Source organism: Anomaloglossus baeobatrachus, chromosome 1 (genome assembly GCF_048569485.1).
Source record: "Anomaloglossus baeobatrachus isolate aAnoBae1 chromosome 1, aAnoBae1.hap1, whole genome shotgun sequence".
NCBI lineage: Eukaryota > Metazoa > Chordata > Amphibia > Anura > Aromobatidae > Anomaloglossus > Anomaloglossus baeobatrachus.
In genome coordinates, this window is record NC_134353.1 from 803,970,354 (window position 1) to 803,990,145 (window position 19,792).

General features: G+C 41.7%; 1 protein-coding gene across 3 annotated transcripts in view; it reads left to right on the forward strand.

Moving 5' to 3' along the window:
• Positions 1-19,792, forward strand: part of PJA2 (praja ring finger ubiquitin ligase 2) — a 63,637-nt gene that overhangs the window by 20,322 nt on the left and 23,523 nt on the right. For all 3 annotated transcript variants that reach the window (XM_075325022.1, XM_075325024.1, XM_075325023.1), the window contains 2 exons: positions 2,576-3,608; positions 5,813-5,989. In XM_075325022.1, coding sequence (XP_075181137.1) covers positions 2,576-3,608; positions 5,813-5,989 — 1,210 coding nt within the window. The remainder of the gene's footprint in view (positions 1-2,575; positions 3,609-5,812; positions 5,990-19,792) is intronic.

Here is a 19,792-nt window from a genome sequence, read left to right on the forward strand (position 1 = left end):
TACCTTTTAATAAATATACTGAATTCCATGTCCAATCCTTTTTTTTCTTCTCAGGGAGATAAGCCGCCACCAGAAAACATTGGAACATGCTTCTTCCGTCAAGTCTATTGGTTTTATACATAACTTGTCCAAAGGGCGAGTTAGTTTCATAAAATGCCATATTCATATAAGAAGTTTAATTAAGATTTTTAACAAGGATTAGCCAGCCATTGTGACAAATTGTCAGAGATCTAAAACAAATTAATATTTGATGCGTTTACCCTTTAGCCTTGAAGACCGCATTCAAAACATAAATTCCTCTAGGTATGTATGATACAGTATTTCTCAGCATTGAGAACACCAAGAAATGTCACCATTGAGAACCATAGATGCAGTGGTCAGCCAAGAAACTTAGTGCAGCAGATGAAAACGCATCATTCTTCCCTATGAAATCGGTAGATGTCCAGCAGTGCCATCAGCTCAGGACTGCAGCAACCAGGGGGCCCAAGCTACACCCATCTACTGTCTGGATAAGTTTCACCAGATCTGGTGTTCATGGAAAAACTGCTCAAAAATTCATACCTTCAACATGGAAGCAAAGTCAAGTGACTCCACTATGCACAAAACTATAGGAATGGGGTGCTGAAAAATAGCACCAGGTGCATTCGACCGATGAGTCAAAATGTGAAATATTTGGTTGTAGTACGGAACATTTTGTCAGGTGAAGCGCTGGAGAACGGTACAATGATTGTCTTCAAGCAACAGTGAAGCATGGTGGAGGGTTAGTGCAAGTTTAGAGTTGCATTTCAGCAAATGGAATTTGAGATGGAGTCAAAATTAATGGTTTCCTCAATGCTGAGAAATAGAGCCAGATATTTATCCATCATGCGATACCATCAGCAAAGTGTATGGTTCCAAATTTGTTGTGCAGCAGGACCATGACCCCCAAACATACAGCCAATGTCATAAAGGACTATCTTTAGCATGAATAATTGGTAATGCAAAAAAACCTATTAAGTCATCCAGAAAAAAATACGGTGTATATATATTTTTTTTTGTGCAGTTATTTTTATATGACGCATCAGATTATAAGACTCCCCACAAATTTAGAGATAAAATAAAAAAATAAAAATGAGGTCCATCTTATAATATGGTGTTCTCTTACCGGAGGGGGGCAGCAGTGGTGGTGAAGCGGGGTCACAGGTGGCAGAGGTTGTGCTGCCAGCCGTGGCGGGTACGTGGTGGCAGCGGTGGTCAGTAGCGTCAACCACGGCGGGTCAGTAGCGGCGGCAGGTGAGTGGTGGAGCAGGTTGGGGCGGTGACTGTCCCAGTCTGCCCGCGGTCTCCATTCAAATGATGGCGCCTGGAGCGGCACGTGCGCAGATGCAGCTCTCATCCAAGAGCTCCATCTGCGCACGCGCTGACTCCCGCCACCATCATTTCAAACGGGGACCGCAGACAGACTGGGACACCTGCCGCACAGCCACCCGCCCGCACAGAGTGGCAGCCAGCAGGCCGCACGCACGCACAGAGAGGCAGCCGGCACCAACAGGCACCTGGCTGCCTATACGCAGTCATGGGCACCCGGCCGCCTGAATGCACCCGGTCGCCGCACAGACCGCCTCCCCCTCGGTAAGCTATCTTCGGATTTTAAGACACACCCCTCATTTTCCTCCCACGTTTTTGGGAGGAAAAGTGCGTTTATAATCCGAAAAATACTGGTTTTTGTTGTTTCTTTTTTGTTTTTTGTTTTGTTTTTTGTCCCACTAGAGAACAAGGCTTTGTGATCTATGATATAATAGTGTAATTTTTTATTTCAAATGTATTATGCCCGCTTGCATAGTGCTGGCAACCAAGCTATTCTCATCCGTGTAGCAGATGATGAGACTTGTTCCATATGGAAACTGTTTTTTTTTTTTTTTTGGGGGGGTGGGTTTTGCGCACACATAGGGCATCTGTAATTGCAACCAGTTATTTTTTCACTGATACATTGCTATTATTAACCTCTTAAACTGTATTTGATCATGTACATTTTTAACTTTTGATGTATAAAACCAGATGATATACGGACACAGGAGAGTTGTCCCAATTTTCTGGATGAAAATCTGATTATTTTTCATATGCTAGTCTGATCACCGGCCTAAGTAATGGGCTCCTAATGCAGCACCGTAAAAATAGTTCATGCAGCAAATGAAACCTAAGTTCTTCAAAGATGTGTCGATGATCACAAAGGGGTTAAAACCTATTTTAATGTAAGTGAATGAATGGCGCTGGTCTGCAGTATCTGGCAGCAGCTGTTACACAGAGTACTACCGCTGACGGAACGGTGATGTTTTGCTCTCACAATGTTTACATCCTGCGTCTGTTGGCACTGTTGGATGTTGGTGCTTGTTGTGGGCTTCCTACCAATCTTTCAAATTCTGCCTTTCTAAAATTGTGATTTCTGTGTTTTTTGTTTTTTATTTCGTTTCTTTTTATTTATACTGAACTTTGTGGATTGCCTAGTATTTACACCAAGGTTGTGACATGTCCGTGTATGAGCTTATGTCGTCTTTGTGCAAATTCCCAGTCTCATTTCAACATTTTTCTGTTTTAGTTTCCAAGGAAAGCCATGACTCATCACTCTTCAGCATTGGCAATATTTTAACCACTGATTTGGAGGAAGATCGCAGAACGTTGGCTGCTGATGATAGCTTGCCTGTGTTTACTGAAGCTGAGCAGAATACAATTTCCCCGTTTCCGATGTCAGAGCATATACTAAGATGTCAGACTTTAGACAATACCGATGACTGCGTGAAAAGCAGAAAAACCCTTGCAAAGCATGCTTCAGTGGATCATCCACATCCCTCCTCCCAAAATGCTATTTCATTTGTGAATATTGACTCTTTTGAGCCGGATAGCAGTGAAGGGGAGGACAGTGTTGGCTTATATGATGATGAATTTGTAGTTCGGGAAACTGGAAGACAAACAAAATCTGTAGATTGCATGCTCCCAAACTTCTTAAAAGAAGCTTCTTGTGAAAAGTCAAATATTTCCATCCCAAATCATAAATGCCCAAAAGATAGTTTATCTCAGGTAAAGTCTGTTTCCTTAGCCAATTATGATGACATGGACATGTGCACAACACCATGGAGTTTGTCAGCAAGCTCGGTGTCTGAGGATGAAGCTACCGGAATTAACAGTATGAATATGTGTGACATGCCACAAAAGCAAGGTGGTCCTGAGCTGGCCATTAGAAGCAGTATAGAGGACTATAGTGACCTAAATACAGGCAGCAATAAATCTGAACTAACCAATGAACCTGTTGTCAGACCGAAAATAAGGAAACAGGTCCCTGCAAGTTCTTCCAAGAAAGACCAACTGATCTCAGAAGAAACTAAAAAGGAAGCGAAAAGTTCTAGAAGAGGGATCCGCGACCCACAAGTAAAGGTCGAAAAGAACAGCAAGGATGGAAAGACTCACAGCAGTAAAGCACCCAAAGCCACAAACATGGAAAGTGTCTGGAAGAAAGGCGAAAATAAGGAATGTTCGGCTCTGGAAGAAGAGAAGCCTGTGGTGGATGATACGTTTTGGGATGACTTTGAAGTCTACGGTATGAAGCTTCCCGATTGCCCAAAGGATGATGATAGGTATGATCTATACATTTAATGTAAATTAACCCCTTGTAGATTTTGAGTGTTAAAGACACAGGATTTTTTTTTATTCTTGCATTACTGTGCTCGTAGAGCCATAGACTTTCAGTCGACAGCCATATTAGGATGTTTTGGGTTTTTTTTGTGTGTGTATACAAGTTGTATTTTTTGTTATATTTTGTTAATAGTATCATTTGGGGTATATATAATGTTTGACTTCTTCTTTTTTTTTTTTTTTTTTATTATTATAAATTATACTCAAGATGTATGCGAGTCAGGCTCCTGCAGCTTGTAGTGCAAGTATACAGGCAGTACCCACATCAGTGAGATGCCGTATGTACAGTTGAATCCAGAAGTTTACATATACCATCTAAAAAGACACATATGCATGATTTTCTCACTATTTCACTTGAAATCAGAGGACACCTTTCCCATTTTTGGTCAATTAGGATTACCAAAACTATTTATATTTGCCAAATACCAGAATAATGAGCGAGAGCATGTTGTAAGTAATTTTTATTACTTTCCGCAAAGTCAAAAGTTTACATACATTTCCTTAGTATTTGGTACCATTGCCCTTAGATTGTATGACTTGGGTCAAATGTTTTGGATATCCTCCTTCTACAAGCTTCTTACAATAGTTGGTAGGAATTTGGGCTCATTCCTCCTGACAGAATTTGTGTAACTGAGCCATGTTTGCAGGTCACCTTACTTGCACCTGCTTTTTCAGCTTTGCCTATAAATTTGCAATAGTATTAAGATCAGGGCTTTGCGATGACGACTCAAAAACACTCACTTTCTTATCCTTAAGCCACTTTGTAAGCAGTTTGGTAATATGCTTCTGGTCATTGTCCATTTGGAAGAACCATTTCCGCCCAAGCTTTAAGTTGCTGGCTGATGTCTTGAGATGTTGCTTCAGTATTGCCACATAATCTTCTTTCCTCATGATGCCATCTATTTTATGAAGTGCACCAGTCCCTCCTGCAACAAGACAACTCCATAACATGATGCTGCCACCCTCGTGTTTCACAGTTGGGATGATGTTCTTAGGCTTCAGAGCTTCTCCCTTTTTCCATCAAACGTAACAATGGTCATTATGGTCAAACAGTTCAATTTTAAGGGTGCTTTACACGCTGTGACATCGCTACCAATATATCGTCGGGGTCATGTCGTTAGTGACGCACATCCGGCGCCGGTAGCGCCATCGCAGCGTGTGACACCAAGGAGCGACAATCAACGATCGCAAAATCGTCCAAAAACGGTGATTGTTGACACGTTGCTCCTTTCCTTAATATCATTGCTGCTGCAGGTACGATGCTGTTCGTAGTTCCTACGGCAGCACACATCGCTATGTGTGACACTGCAGGAATGACAAACATCTCCTTACCTGCTTCCACCGGCAATGAGGAATGAAGGAGGTGGGCGGGATGTTACGTCCCGCTCATCTCCACTCCTCCGCTTCTATTGGACGGCCGCTTAGTGACGTCGCTGTAACGCCAAATGCACCTCCCCCTTGATGCATGCGCCCTCGCTTCTTCAGATCTGTTGTGACCGCGCGCGCTCCCGCGGTCACAACAGATCTGAAGAAGCGAGGGCGCATGCGCCGCCCTCTCATGTACCGCCCTCTCATGCACCATAATACTGTGGGCTTCAGAAACATGGCGCCAGAGATAAGCGCTATGCGCAGGCGCGAACTCCGACGCCGTGTAACTGAAGATTAGAAATTTACATACGGCCAGTGAGAGGGAGGAACAGGCGGTGAGGGGGGGCGGGGATACACGTGCATAACCCGCCCGGACATTAGCAGCAGAGGTGCACACGTCAATCAAAAAGTGCATGAATTTTCAAACTTTATAAAATTGAATTTCACAGCCTAAACACCCGAGCTGCCCACCCTACATGGTATGTACACAATGTGCCCGATAGTGCCAGTACTGCACTGGCTGCACCTTATATAGGAAAATGCTGATGTTTGGTTCCCTTTAATGTAGTCTATAGAGAGCCACAACTGTAATGTATTTAGCATTGTTTGCCACACATGTAAATATGTGATTAAATTTACTATGTGCATGTGTACCTATATTAAGCACCGATTTTATTTTACATTTTAAACGTCCTGCAATTTACAATTTGTAAAATAAGAAAGTAGTTACCAAACTATTGATGTCTAAAAAGTTAAAAACTGTAAAACTCTTTTTCAGCTCTTATTGCAGTGATGGGGAGTGGTCTACGTGTTTACCTTCCTATTTCTCTCGTGATAAAGACCATTCCTCAAGCGATGAGAGTTGGGAGACTTTGCCTGGAAAAGAAGAGCACGAGGTTCAGAGCAATAGTAGCAGTCTAGAAGATGAAAACTCAGAGTTCTGCTTCCAGGTTGAGTAAGTGTCACTTCTCTTTTTGTAAGCTGGAAATTTCCTTCCTGTTATTACTAACGTTACGCTGTTTTTATGAGTTGCCCACAACTAAATCTTCTAAGCTCCTCCATATTTCTAAGTTGTAGCTTCCAGCAATAACATGCACAATTTTGAGATTAGTTGTGAACTTTTTTTTTTTTATTATTGTTCAATAGACATATTCCTTAGTAGAGCAAAAAAATGCTGTTTATCTGCAGTGGAATCCACAGCACAAATCTAAGGCCTAAGCCAAACGGCATGAAAATCGGAGTGAGTGGTATGCGATGTTTTATCACATTCCACTCGGACCAATATTAGCCTATGTCCCAGCACCCATGAGCGATTATTTTCTTAGTCGAGAAAACAGTCGCAGCACCCATTCAAATTTATGGGGCGAGAGAAAAATCGCACTGCACTCGCAGTACACCGGTGCACCGCGAGTGCAGGGCAAGAATGGCAATAGCCGGCTACTGAGAGAAAGATCCCTCCCTCCCTTCCGAAGAGCCGGCCCGCCCCTCCGCAGCTGAGGTCCGATCGCATGATCGGCCCTCAGTCGCAGTGACACTCACATGACACTCGGCTCCCGCTGTGCTGCCAGCGTGAGCAGAGTGTCATGCAAGGATCGCAGTAGATCCCCGTGTGGCCCCGGCCTAAAGGCCCTGTTACACACAGAGATAAATCTGCGGCAGATCAGTGGTTGCAGTGAAATTGTGGACAATCAGTCCTAGGTTTGTGGCTGTGTACAAATGGAACAATATGTCCATGATTTCACTGTAACCACAGATCTGCCAAAGATTTATCTCTGTGTGTGTGACGGGGCCTTTAGGCTTACTCTCAGATTTTTGCTGCAGATAGAACAGCGACAGGTCTACAGAGGGGCTAATCCCCAAGCAGAAACCAGTGCAATAAGGGTGAAATCAAGAATTTATTATCCTGTCACTTATTGAAGTTGCTTCCACCTTGTCTAAGCAACAGACATAACCACAGCAGTTCAATTTCTGCTGAAAGTTTTGGGTAAAATAAGCGGATTTTTTTTTTTGACTCTAAAAACTTGCGTCTGAAAAAAATATTTTAGCATAAGAGTTTATTCAAATTTTCTCCCCACACGCCCCCCAAAAAAAGAAAGTAAATTGTTGTATGAATACCAAAGCAGATTTCCTATAACAATTAAGTGACACTGCAACTGGATGTGTGTGCATAATGATACTGCGATCGTGTGTGTGTGTGTGCGTAATGATACCGCGATCGTGTGTGTGCATAATGATACCGCGATCGTGTGTGTGTGTGTGCGTAATGATACCGCGATCGTGTGTGTGTGTGTGTGTGCGTGCGTAATGATACCGCGATAATGTGTGTGCGCGTAATGATACCGCGATCGTGTTTGTGTGTGTGTGCGCATAATGATATTGTGTGTGTGTGTGTGTGTGTATAATGATACTGCGATCGTGTGTGTGTGCGTAATGATACTGCGATCGTGTGTGTGTGTGTAATGACAATGCGATAGTGTGGGTGTGTGTGCGTAATCATACTGCGATTGTGTGTGCGCACACACACACACACACACACACACACACACACACACACACACACACACACACACACACACACACACACACACGGATACTGGACCTGATCTGTTTGTGTGTGAGCGGAATGGCGAGTGACCCGACAGCGACGCAAAACTCTGTGGGAGAGCCCATTCACTGTTTGCTCTTGTCAGCTGTAGTTGTTCAAGGCCTGGTGTGTGTGCGCTTTTTTTTTTGTGGGGGGGGGGGCTGTCTTTTTACGTTTGTGGAGGAAGTGTCCTGTGTATTCTTTACCTTTTTTTTAAGCTGTCTGGACACTTCATTATTGAACTGCAGCTAGGGCTTATTTTTTTGGGTAAGGCTAATATTTTAAGCATACTCGAAACAGGCTGAAAATTCCTGCTAGGTGTTATTTTGGGAGGAGGTCTTATTTCTGGGGAAACACTGTATTTTTTCCATAGAAATAAACTGCACCCATGTAAATGTGCTCTAAGACACACAGAACATTAGTAAATCTGGTTTGTTCCATTTCTGTAGTTTGACTGATTAGCAAGTGACTGAAGATTGCTAGTTGTATCACTTAGTATCCACTGGAAGAAAATGTATCTCCTGTTTGGATAGATGGATGTGAAGCTGCGCTGCTATGACTCAGATTTGCAATCAGCAAACAGCGGTGAACATTTTGAAGCTAATTTACCATTTTCTTTCTCAGACAATGATCTTGTAAGTGAATCTTTTGCTCGTTTCCAGCCCTATCTTTTCTATGTAGTTTAGTAAAGAAATGATTTTTCATTCTAGAACCAAAAAATGCTGTGTGCCCTATGTCTTGTATATACTGAATACTAATTGTAGCGTAAAAAACAGAGCACTTTTATCCCTGCACTAAAGACAACTATAAAGAAAAAATTAAGAGACGGCCAGGCACCGCAGACTCAGGTGCGTACTCACAGGTTTATGGTTCACATGAATGTCGGATCTCCAGCATACTCCAGTGGTGCTCTGCCAGAACGCAGAAATCCAATAAAATCTTTAAGTCAGGAAAAGCGGCACTTCATAATGGAGCATTTGCAGTATTTTTATTGCACAATAGTAAGCACAATTACAACATGAATGGGGAGGGAGGGGTGCAGGTATGCAGGGAACCTAGGTATGACCTGAAGCACTCTGGCTTAAAGTACGGGGCCGTGCCCCACACCCGGCCATCCCTTTAACACTGACAGTGCCGGTCAGTGCCCTACCGACACTGTCACTGTTAAAGCACTACACATCTATTCATGAACCAGGAGTCTCGGGATGAGGAGATCTGTTAATTCTGAGCCTCCTGGTTCATGAGACTTGCAGCACTTCTCTGTGAGGAGTCCCCTATAATCCTCCTGTAAACTAAAATCATTCAAGGGGGGGGGCTCCCCCCAACCCCCATCCGCTGCTAGAGCATTTATTCCGGCTGGAAAACATCAGGCTGCATTTTGAACATGCCCCCCCCCCCCCCATCACATGACAAATTAAGTCATACCTGGAATGAGCCCATACATTCTAGGCTCATGGTAGATGTTAGAGTGTACGGACTCCTTCAGTTACTGTTTCCCCTGCCCTCCGGACATCCTGGCGCCTGTGATTGGCAGCGTGTCAGCTGACTGCACCCAATCAGGGTGGGGGCGTGTAAAACTGGTAAGTACACTGCGTGCGCTCCGATCTCCCTATCCCTTCTAAAACCATTTTTAATCTCCACATTCTAATCCCCACAGACTTATATGGGGGCCAGATTCCGGATCGGATCCGGATTTAAAAAAAAAAAAAACACAGGGACTTGCCAATCCTGGTTATCAGCGAGTCCACCCATCTCTACTTGTGAGAGAAAAAAAGCCGATATAACAAAAAAGGTATTCTGCCAAAGACCAGGGACTTTATTATTAATGTGCTCAGTGTGTATGTTCACGTTGTGTGCAACGGCTGCAAGTAATATATACTCTCACAGAGTGCAGAATTCTATCTTTCACCATATGGCTGTGTTAGAGGTGGCACTCCGCTATCGAAGGTTCTGTGGCTCCGGATATTGGGTACCGCTGTTTATAGGAGGAGGTGATTCTTACAAGAAGGCAGGTCTGTTTACAGAGCATCTGTTACCATTTTAACCCTTTAAAGACTGGGCCTATTTGAGCCTTTCAAACCAAGCCCTTTACCTTTTTTTTCCATTGTCTCAGTAATTTGTGTTATTTCCATGTCAACAACATAGGGGTTCACACAATTTATTTGCGGAGTCTTAGAGTAACTCTCACTTGGAGAAATGGACATTAATACAGCTATTTGAGCATTGTCTTGTTTTAAAAATTGTGCTTTTCACTGCACGGTATATATTGTTTGTTTTTTCTGGGCAAGGTGGGGCAAGCAAAATTCTGTCACTGTGGTTTTTTTTTTGTTGTTGTTTTATATACAGTATGTAACACACACACACACACACACACCAGTCTGCTGTTATATAATGTAACAATTTCAGTCTTTTGAACATTATGAATGCCACAATAATGATGTGCATTTTGTTTTATTTTGTATTTTTATATTCTATTAGGTGGAAACTGTTGGGTTTTTATATTTTTAAACACATTATTTTTTTTAATATATGATGTCTTGCTTATAATTGCATACTTATGTGTAGTATAACGCTAACATGCATCCTATGAAGATCATAGCTCTGGTAGGATATAATTGGATTAGTAAAGTGGAAGAAGTGGAAGCCATTGCTAGGCCCCATGGTTGCCATAGCACCTCCTCAGCACTCACGTTGTTATTGTAGGAGATAATATAGAGGCCCCTCCTCTGCTTGACCACTTGACCACTTATATGCCACAGTCAGTTTTGACCGCAGCGTCTACATAATTAAATTGCCAGGATCTCACTTGGAAACTGTTCCAGATGCAGCGCTTATAATTCACAGGTCTGCAAAAAAATGTTTTTTCGAGAGCTGTTTTGGTTATTCGACGTAATCTTTGTTTTTGAGTGCACTGAATACGAAAGTGACCTCCGATTTGTAATAGTACATCACATTTTCTGACAATTTAAGTAACTATGTTAAATAAGAGAATACCTCAAAATAAATGAAAATACTCATAAAATTAATTTTTTATTACAAATGTTTCATGAAAATCATTTTTTTTTAACTGCAATGAGCTCACTAGCACACACTAAAATCGATTCTTCTTCCCTGTGAGGCTTCTCTTGGTACATTTACGCTTGTGAGTAGCATCTGTAATGTCTCTCTGAAGCGTCCTACAGTAGTCTGCCATCATTGTAATGCTCCATCTTCCCTGGTATCTTCTTTCCATCTCTTTAATGTCCTGGTGGAATCGTTCACCTTGCTCTTCACTCACAGCTCCCAAATTTTCAGGAAAGTTGTCAAGGTGGGAATGGAGGAAATGCACTTTCAAACTAATCAGGCAACCTAAAGCTTGAAATGCTTTCAGCATTCGTCCGACGATTTGTTTGTTGTCAGGGTCTTCCACCCTTCTTTGTGAGGATGCGTCATGGTATTGATAAACTCTTGATCAGCTATAAGCCTTCTAGTGTCTGGTCCGACGAACACACCTTCCTTCAATTTTGCCTCCGAGAGGCCTGGAAACTTGGCGACCAAGTATTTGAAGCATTCTCCATCTTTTGTAAGTGATTTTACGAATTGCTTCATCAATCCCAATTTGATGTAGAGAAGTAGTAGAAGAACTTTATGGGGAGGAACCAAAGTTTCTCGGAGGACTTTTTTTCACCAACTGTGAGCACCCTCGGCTGCCAATTCTTCTTGGGCCAGTGATTTTGTTGGTCTCGACTGTCCCATAGACACAGAACACAAGGGTATTTGGTATACCCAGCTTGTTGCCCGAGCAGCATGTACAAAACTTTCAAATCCCCGCATACTCGCCAACCGTGGTCTTCATATTTAAGTTTACAAAAAAACAATTCCAAGTTCTCGTAGGTTTCCTTGAGGTGTACGGAATGACCTACAGGGATGGAAGCATAAAAACCGCCTTTGTGGAGTTAAACAGCTTTGAGACTTCTATTTTTAAGAATCTATAAAAAGACTCCATTGCGCTGAATCATATTGGATTTTGAATTGACCCATCAAGCATTCGACATCGATGCAATAAACCAACTTATCTTCCTGGGCAAAGTAAGGAACGAACTCGTCTTCACGATGTCTGAACCATGAAAAAGACGCTCCTGGCAACAATAAATTCTTGCTTTTGAGCCTTGAACTGAGTAACTCAGCGGCATCTTTGGGAAGATTTTAAATCCCTTACCAAATAATTCATCTCCTCCTGGGAAAACAATTTTGGTCTTGTATCATCTTCAAAGTCAGAACTTGATTCATCTGGTTCAGGTATGACTCCACCTTCATCTGACAGTTATCTCTTCCAAGGTAGCAGGGGCCTTGGGTACTGGTATATCTGTGCCATGGGGGATGGGACGAATTGCTCAGTGAATATTGGGGCATGAAATGGAATGCTTCCATTTTGAATTATACCCTTGCACATCGCATGAACAAAAATAACAATCGTCACTATGGTTCTTTTGCTCTCGCCATACCATAGGAATCCCATAACGGAAAGCTTTTTTTCTTACCCTTGAACCAATTTCGGAGGTCCTCAACACACCGTTTGCACACTTTATGAGGTGCCCAAGCTTTATCTTGATCTCCAAGTTTTAGTCTGAAATATTAGAAGTATACTTTTTTCACAAAGTCTGTAATATTCAGCTGTTGCTTCAACACTGTATATTAGTGTGATGACTATTTTTTAAAAATTTTGCAAAACGAAAATGAAACCCCTTACATTCGAGGAACAATTGCATTCAAATGACATTAGTATCATCAAATTTGTAAAATATTCAAAAAAAGTTCCCCCTCTTTTTCATTTCAAAATTTTCAAAAAAACGATTTTTTTTTAATCCAAGTATTCCATATGTTGAAAAGCTCTCCAATCTCACGCGGATGCCAACGAACTGCCAAATTCTTGGAAACTTCAGTTTTCTGTTCAACAGCGAGAAACGGCGACTGGATCAAATAAAAAAAATATGATAATGGATATAGAATTGCTCTGGAGGGAAACTCTAGACTTCCCACTTTTATCCAGTGCACTCATCAGAAAGAAACTCAATCGTCTGATCTAAATGACAAAAAGAAACCTTCTGATAAATTCACTGCAACACTTTCTCAGTTATTTGATGTCACCAACATTAATGGAGAATGGAAAAACTCAGAGGATAAAGAGCTCTACCTGAGGCAAGTTGAGAGTGGAGGCAAGGTTGCTTATTTGACGCTCAAACAAGCTCCTTTGGAATCCATTCATCCAAGAAAACGAATCCGACTATCAATATTTCAAGCGCAAGCCAGCACTTCGCAATCGCAACCCACACATGATACTGTCTCTGACTCTTTACCCGAGACTCCAAAGCCAACCTCTTCTTCCGCGTCATCTTCTCCTGAACGCACACCGAAATACAAAAGAGCAAGCACTACAACAGCGAGTTTACTGGTACTGAAAAACAACATTTCTACACATAAAGCAAATAAAGTGCTTGCAACCATTGCTGAACAAGGTCATAATGTACCGGTTCCAAGTCAGTCGGGTGTCTGGAGACAAATAATCTCAGAAGGACAGAAAATGAAAACCAAAATTTTTGAAAAATTTTCAAAGCAAAGATCCCTATTGTCTCCACTTCGATGGTAAAAGAATCCAAGGGGAAGAGTATCAAGTAGTTCTGCTGAAAAATACCACAACCGAAATCAAACTCGGTATTCTGAAATGTGAGAATGGTTCTGCCACAGCTATTCACAAGGAACTAAATCAGCTAATTGAATACGACGCTTGGGGAAAATATTCGCATGATAATCTGCGACACGGCAGCAGTAAATACTGGTCGTTTGAACGGGATTGTAACGCTGATACTGGATGATGTCTTGAGAAAGGGCTTTCAGAAGCCACAATACATTGACTGTCAACACCGTGTACTCGACCTCCTACTGAAGCACGTCATGAATTTCCTTATTCCAGAGTCACTGAAGAAACCAGAACTCAATTATTTCTTCATTGACAAATTAACAGAAAACTATGCCTCACTTCAGATTGATTACCACCAAGTTGCAACAGATGATGTCAACACAGGCGAGAATCCTGGATGGCGAGATGATTTCAAGTTCTTATATGAACTATGTCAGCCATATCGTCATTACAAAACATCACGTTGGCCTCGAATCAGTTGGAAGAAACTCCCAAACCTGCACATGGCAAGATGGAACTCGTGAGCTGTATATTATTATTATTATTATTATTATTGTTTATTTATAGAGCACCATTGATTCCATGGTGCTGTACATGAGGGGGTTACATACAGAATACATGTACACGTTACAATAGACAGACTAGCACAGGGGGAAGAGGGCCCTGCCCTTGCGGGCTTACATCCTAAAGGATTTTGGGGAGGAGACAGTAGGTGGGGGGTAGGTGGGGTAGGTGGGGTGTCACGAACAGCCGGGGAAGTCCCTCAGAAATCCGCAGCTGTTCACTGTTTTGTTACACACGACTACTCTCTAGCGCCCCCCTTGTCTGCAGGCCACTTTTGGTACTGCAGGACAATGCATAAGATGAGGCTGCTGAGCTGATAATGCCAAATATTGGAGGTCTCACAGCAAGGGTAAATGTATATCTCTGATTCCTGCTAATGGAATATTTATATACCTCGGTACCCTTAATGATAGCACTCCAATAATTCTATGCAATAACAATTACGCTGCCACCACCCAGACTTTCTACAGGTAGCTGGGGACCCGTTTCAGATAGCATAAGGCCCTTCGGGGTTTTGGATTCGTATATAAAGCATAAGGAAAGAAACTCTTAAATTTTTATATATTTAATCCGAAAATAGGCAGTGTTTAAAGAATATACAGGAATTTACAAAAGGGAACAATGCTGTTATAGCATTTTTTCTGATACCAGAGTGGCGCCGCGTCCTCGGTATAACATGCAACATCATCTGCTATGAATGGGCAAATGCCTGGTTACAGTCGCAACACTACAACGAAGCGTCCTTCAATGAACTGTTAACCTCACTCACCAAGACAAAGTGCAAGAAGGCAATTAAGTGTTTGAAGGCGCACTGGTTGGTCGAGGAGTCATTAATTGACATTCCCAGATCTAACCAAAATGCTGAACGTGCTGTAAAACTGATGGAGGAGCTACATGCGAAATCGAAAAAAATTGAATTTTTGAATCTAAAATTTATAAGAAAAAATAATTTTTAAACACTTCTTTTGTACATATTGTATTTATAATTAACTGTTTTATACCGTATTTGTTAAACGAATAATAAAAGTTGCTTAGTTATTACTATTATCGTTTCAATAATGCAAAATTGCATGTCCTTTTTTGGGGGAAAAAATAATTTTTGCCTTGTCATTTGAATGAAAGGGGGAACTTTTTTTAAAAAAACAAAAAAAAGCAATACGTTATTCTTAAATTACCCAGAAAAGTTCCTCGATTTTCTCATGGTTTCATAAAAAATTTTTTTTTGTCATTACACTACTGTATATTCACCACAAATTTAACAGAAACTGTCAGGCGAATTAATACACTTCCGCTGAGCCATAATTCTAATTTTGGGAAACACGGTTGAATATGAAGAGCTAACACGAACTGAGATTAAAAAGTGTGAACAGGCGAGAACAAAGATAAAACAATTGAAACAAGCCCGGGCATGTCAGAGCCCGCTCATTCAGCTTACAAAATGTTGATGCTGGTTTCATTAGCTCACTCTGAAAGTTATTTTCTTTGACAGTTATATTTTTTTGGCGTTCTATATCTTCAATTCATTAATGTGAATTAATTAATAGTAATTTTGACTTTCAAAACCCAGAAAAAAACTTATGAAAAATTTACTAAATTTGAAAAGAATTTTGCATTTTGTGGCAAATCCTGACGTCCAGGATTTTTTTCAATATTTTTTTCATTTTCAGCACACCAAAATACGTGGAAATTTAGATGAAAATAATCAAACGGCTTTTTAGTCGCAGACCTGTGATTTACAGCCCCACTTCTGCCACTGACCTGCTATCTGCATGATGAAAATGTACAGTGTGGACTGGTATCCGCCTGGGTTGTACATTTTCAGGACTGATTTGGCTAATTTCTAATTCTTCACATTGAAACATCCAGAAGGAAGGTCTTCCATTATATTCTCTCATACTCTTGACTCCGTGGTTTTTTTTTTTTTTTTTTTTTTTGTTTTTTTTTAACATTGGAGTCTATGGAGAATGGATTTAACGGATTGCCATGTAGTCTGTTTTTTTTTTTCCCTTACAGAATCTTTTTCAAATGAAATATAAATCCATCAATGGATCCATCATATCTGCAGGATCCGTTCTAACGGATGATTAGTGGACATGTGAACTCAATATAAAAATAGCAACAAAAAGAGGAAAATATCCTCCAAAAATTAAGTATTACTTACAGCAAGATGGACTGCAGGGTGTACATCGCCCAAGCCAAAAACTAGTTGGTACTCTACCAGGATACAGCTAAAGACCCACTAAAGTGGAAGCATCACAGGTGCAGTAGGAGCACATACACACACACACACACACACACACACACACACACACCCCTCCATGGAATGGAGGGGGGCGATTGCTAGATGAAATGTGAACTCAAATGACATGTGAACTCAACATAATACAATGACAAGCTGCTCAGTAGAACTCCTCAGAAGCATTAAAGCGCACCAACCACCAGGATTTTCCTATATAACCTAAAGCCAGTGCTATACTGGCACTATCGTGCTGATTCTATACATGCACTACAGTTCAAAAGTTTAGTCACTTAGATATTTCCTTATTTTTTAACCCCTTCAGCCCCCGGGCACTTTCCGTTTTTGCGTTTTTGTTTTTTGCTCCCCTTCTTCCGAGAGGCGTAACTTTTTTATTTTTCCATCAATCTTGCCATATGAGGGCTTGTTTTTTGCGGGACGAGTTGTACTTTTAAATGAAACCATAAGTTTTACCATATCGTGTACTGGAAAACGGCAAAAAAATTCCAAGTGCGGAAAAATTGCAAAAAAAGTGGGATTGTACAATAGTTTTTGGGATATTTTATTCACCGTGTTCACTATATGGTAAAACTGATGTGTGGGTATGATGCCTCAGGTCGGTGCGAGTTTGTAGACACCAAACATGTATAGGTTTACTTGTATCTAAGGGGTTAAAAAAAATTCACAAGCTTGTCCAAAAAACGTGGCGCACGTTTTGCGCCATTTTCCAAAACCCGTAGCGTTCTCATTTTTCAGGATCTGAGGCTCAGCGATGGCTTATTTTTTGCGTCTCGACCTGACGTTCTTAACGGTACCATTTTTGCGCAGATGCTACGTTTTGATCGCCTGTTATTGCATTTAGCGCAAAATTTGCGGCGACCAAAAAACGTAATTTTGGCGTTTGGAATTTTTTTGCCGCTACGCCGTTTACTGATTAGATTCATTGATTTTATATTTTGATAGATCGGGCATTTCTGAATGTGGCGATACCAAATATGTGTATTTTTTATTTTTTTAACCCTTTAATTTTCAATGGGGTGAAAGGGGGGTGATTTGAACTTTTAGGTTTTTATTTTTTTTTTAATTTTTTAAAACTTTTTTTTTTTACTTTTTTTTTTTTTTTTTTTTACTAGTCCCCCTACGGGGCTATTGCGATCAGCAATCCGATCGCTTTGCACAATCTGCAGATCTCAGCTACAGAGCTGAGAACTGCAGATTTGCTGCTTCACTTTCAATGCTGGCTGTATTCCGGCATTGAGAGGAAGTGACTCATGTTAGCTACAGGCGTCATCACATGACCCTGTGCTACCATGGCAACCGCCGAAAGTCACGTGATCATGTCACGTGACTTCCGGTGGGGGCGGGGTAAGTCACTGTCATGGCGGCGCCCATATACATATCGCTGCCAAGACTTTGGCAGCGAAATGTAAGGGGTTAATGGCCGCGGGTGGAAGCGATTCCACCCGCGGCTAGCAGGCACACATATCAGCTGTTGATAACAGCTGATATGTGCGCGTCTCGCCGCCGCCTGCCGGCGGCAGGGGGCGGGGCTTACCGGCACACGATCCATGACGTATCTAGTACGTCATGGGTCGTTAAGGGGTTAAAGAAAAGCACTTTTTTTTTCCAATGAAGCCAACAATACATTAAACAGAAATACACTCTGTACATTGTTAATGTGGTAAATGACTATTCTAGCTTCAATCGTCTGGTTTTTATTACAATATCTACATAGGTGTATAGAGGCCCATTTCCAACAAACACCACTCCAGTGTTCTAATGGTACATTGTGTTTGCAAACTGTGTTAGAAGGCTAATGAATGTTTAGAAATTCCTTGAAAACCATTGTGCAAGTATGTTAGCACAGCTGAAAACAGTTTTGCTGATTAGAGAAGCTATAAAACTGACCTTCCTTTGAACTAGTTGAGAATCTGGAGCATTACATTTGTTTGTTCCATTAAACTCTCAAAATGGCCAGAAAAAGAACTTTCATGTGAAACTCGATAGTCTATTCTTGTTCTTAGAAATGAAGGATATTCCATGCGAGAAATTGCCAATAAACTGAAGATTTCCTACAACGGTGTGTACTATTTCCTTCAGAGCAGAGCACAAACAGGCTCTAACCAGAGTAGAAAGACAAGTGGGAGGCTCCGCTGCACAACTGAGCAACAAGACAAGTACATTAGAGTCTCTAGTTTGAGAAATCCACGCCTCACAGGTCCGCAACTGGCAGCTTCATTAAATAATACTCGAAAAACGCTAGTGTCAACATCTACAGAGAAGAGGCGACTCCGGGATGCTGGCCTTCAGGGCAGAGTGGCAAAGAAAAAGCTATTAAAGGGAAAAGATTAATATGGGCAAAAGGACACCGACATTGGATTGGGGAAGATTGGAAAAAAGTGTTATGGACAGACGAATCGAAGTTTGAGGTTTTTGGGTCATACAGAAGAACATTTGTGAGACACAGAACGACTGAAAAGATGCTGGAAGAGTACCTGACGTCATCTGTCAAGCATGGTGGAGGTAATGTGATGGTCTGGGGTTGCTTTGGTGCTGGTAAATTGGGAGATTTGTACAATGTAAAAGGGATTTTGAATAAAGAAGGCTATCACTCTATTTTGCAACGCCGTGCCATACCGTGTTGACAGTGCTTGATTGGAGCCAATTTCATCCTACAACAGGACAATAACCCAAAGCACATCTCCAAATTATGCATGAACTATTTAGTGAAGAAGGCAGCTGGTATTCTACAGTATCTGTAATGGAGTGGCCAGCCCAGTCACCAGATCTCAACCCTATTGAGCTGTTGTGGGAGCAATTTGACCGTATGGTATGCAAAAAGTGCCTATCAAGCCAATCCAACATGTAGAAGGGGCTTCTGGAAGCATTGGGTGAAATGTCAAGATTACCTCAGCAAATTAACAGCTGGAATGCCAAAGGTATGCAAAGCTGGAATTGCTCCACTGGGATCATTCTTTGACGAAAGCAAAATTTGAAGGAGAAAATTATTTCAAGTAAAAATCGTTATTTTTAACCTAGTCAATGTCTGGACTATATTTTCTATTCATTATGCAACACATTTGATAAATAAGAGTATGATTTTTCATGGTCCCAGCAGATATGCTCCACACTGTCCTCCCCTGCTTCTGGCCAACACTCACATACATCAGATCGCACACACCACATCCGGCGATACCGATTTGCTTCCGGCCGACAGAGAAACCTGGAATGCAGTGCAGTGGAGGACGAGGACATGCGGTGGAATGCATCAATGCTTTCCTCCACAGGTCCTTGCGCTCCACTGCACTGCGTTCCAGGTTCCCCTGTCGGCCGGAAGCAATTGTATCGCCATGTGTGGTGAGTGTGGGTGTGTGATCTGATGTGTGCTTTATACCAAAGGTCCTTGATGTATTCCACTGCAGGTCCTCCCTTTCGGAGTCTGAGTATGATTGTGGGGTCTTCTTCACTCTTTTGGGGGTGTCTGCTTTCTAGAATGAAGTGTCCTGCAGTATTCTTTAACTTTTTTAGCTGCATGGACAATACATTATTTAACCGTGACTAGGGCTTATTTTCAGGGTAGGGCTTATATTTAAGCCTTAAGGGGGCTTTACACGCAACGACATCGCTAACGAGATGTCGTTGGGATCACGGAATATGTGACGCAAATCCGGCCTAATCCGGCCATCGTTAGTGACCG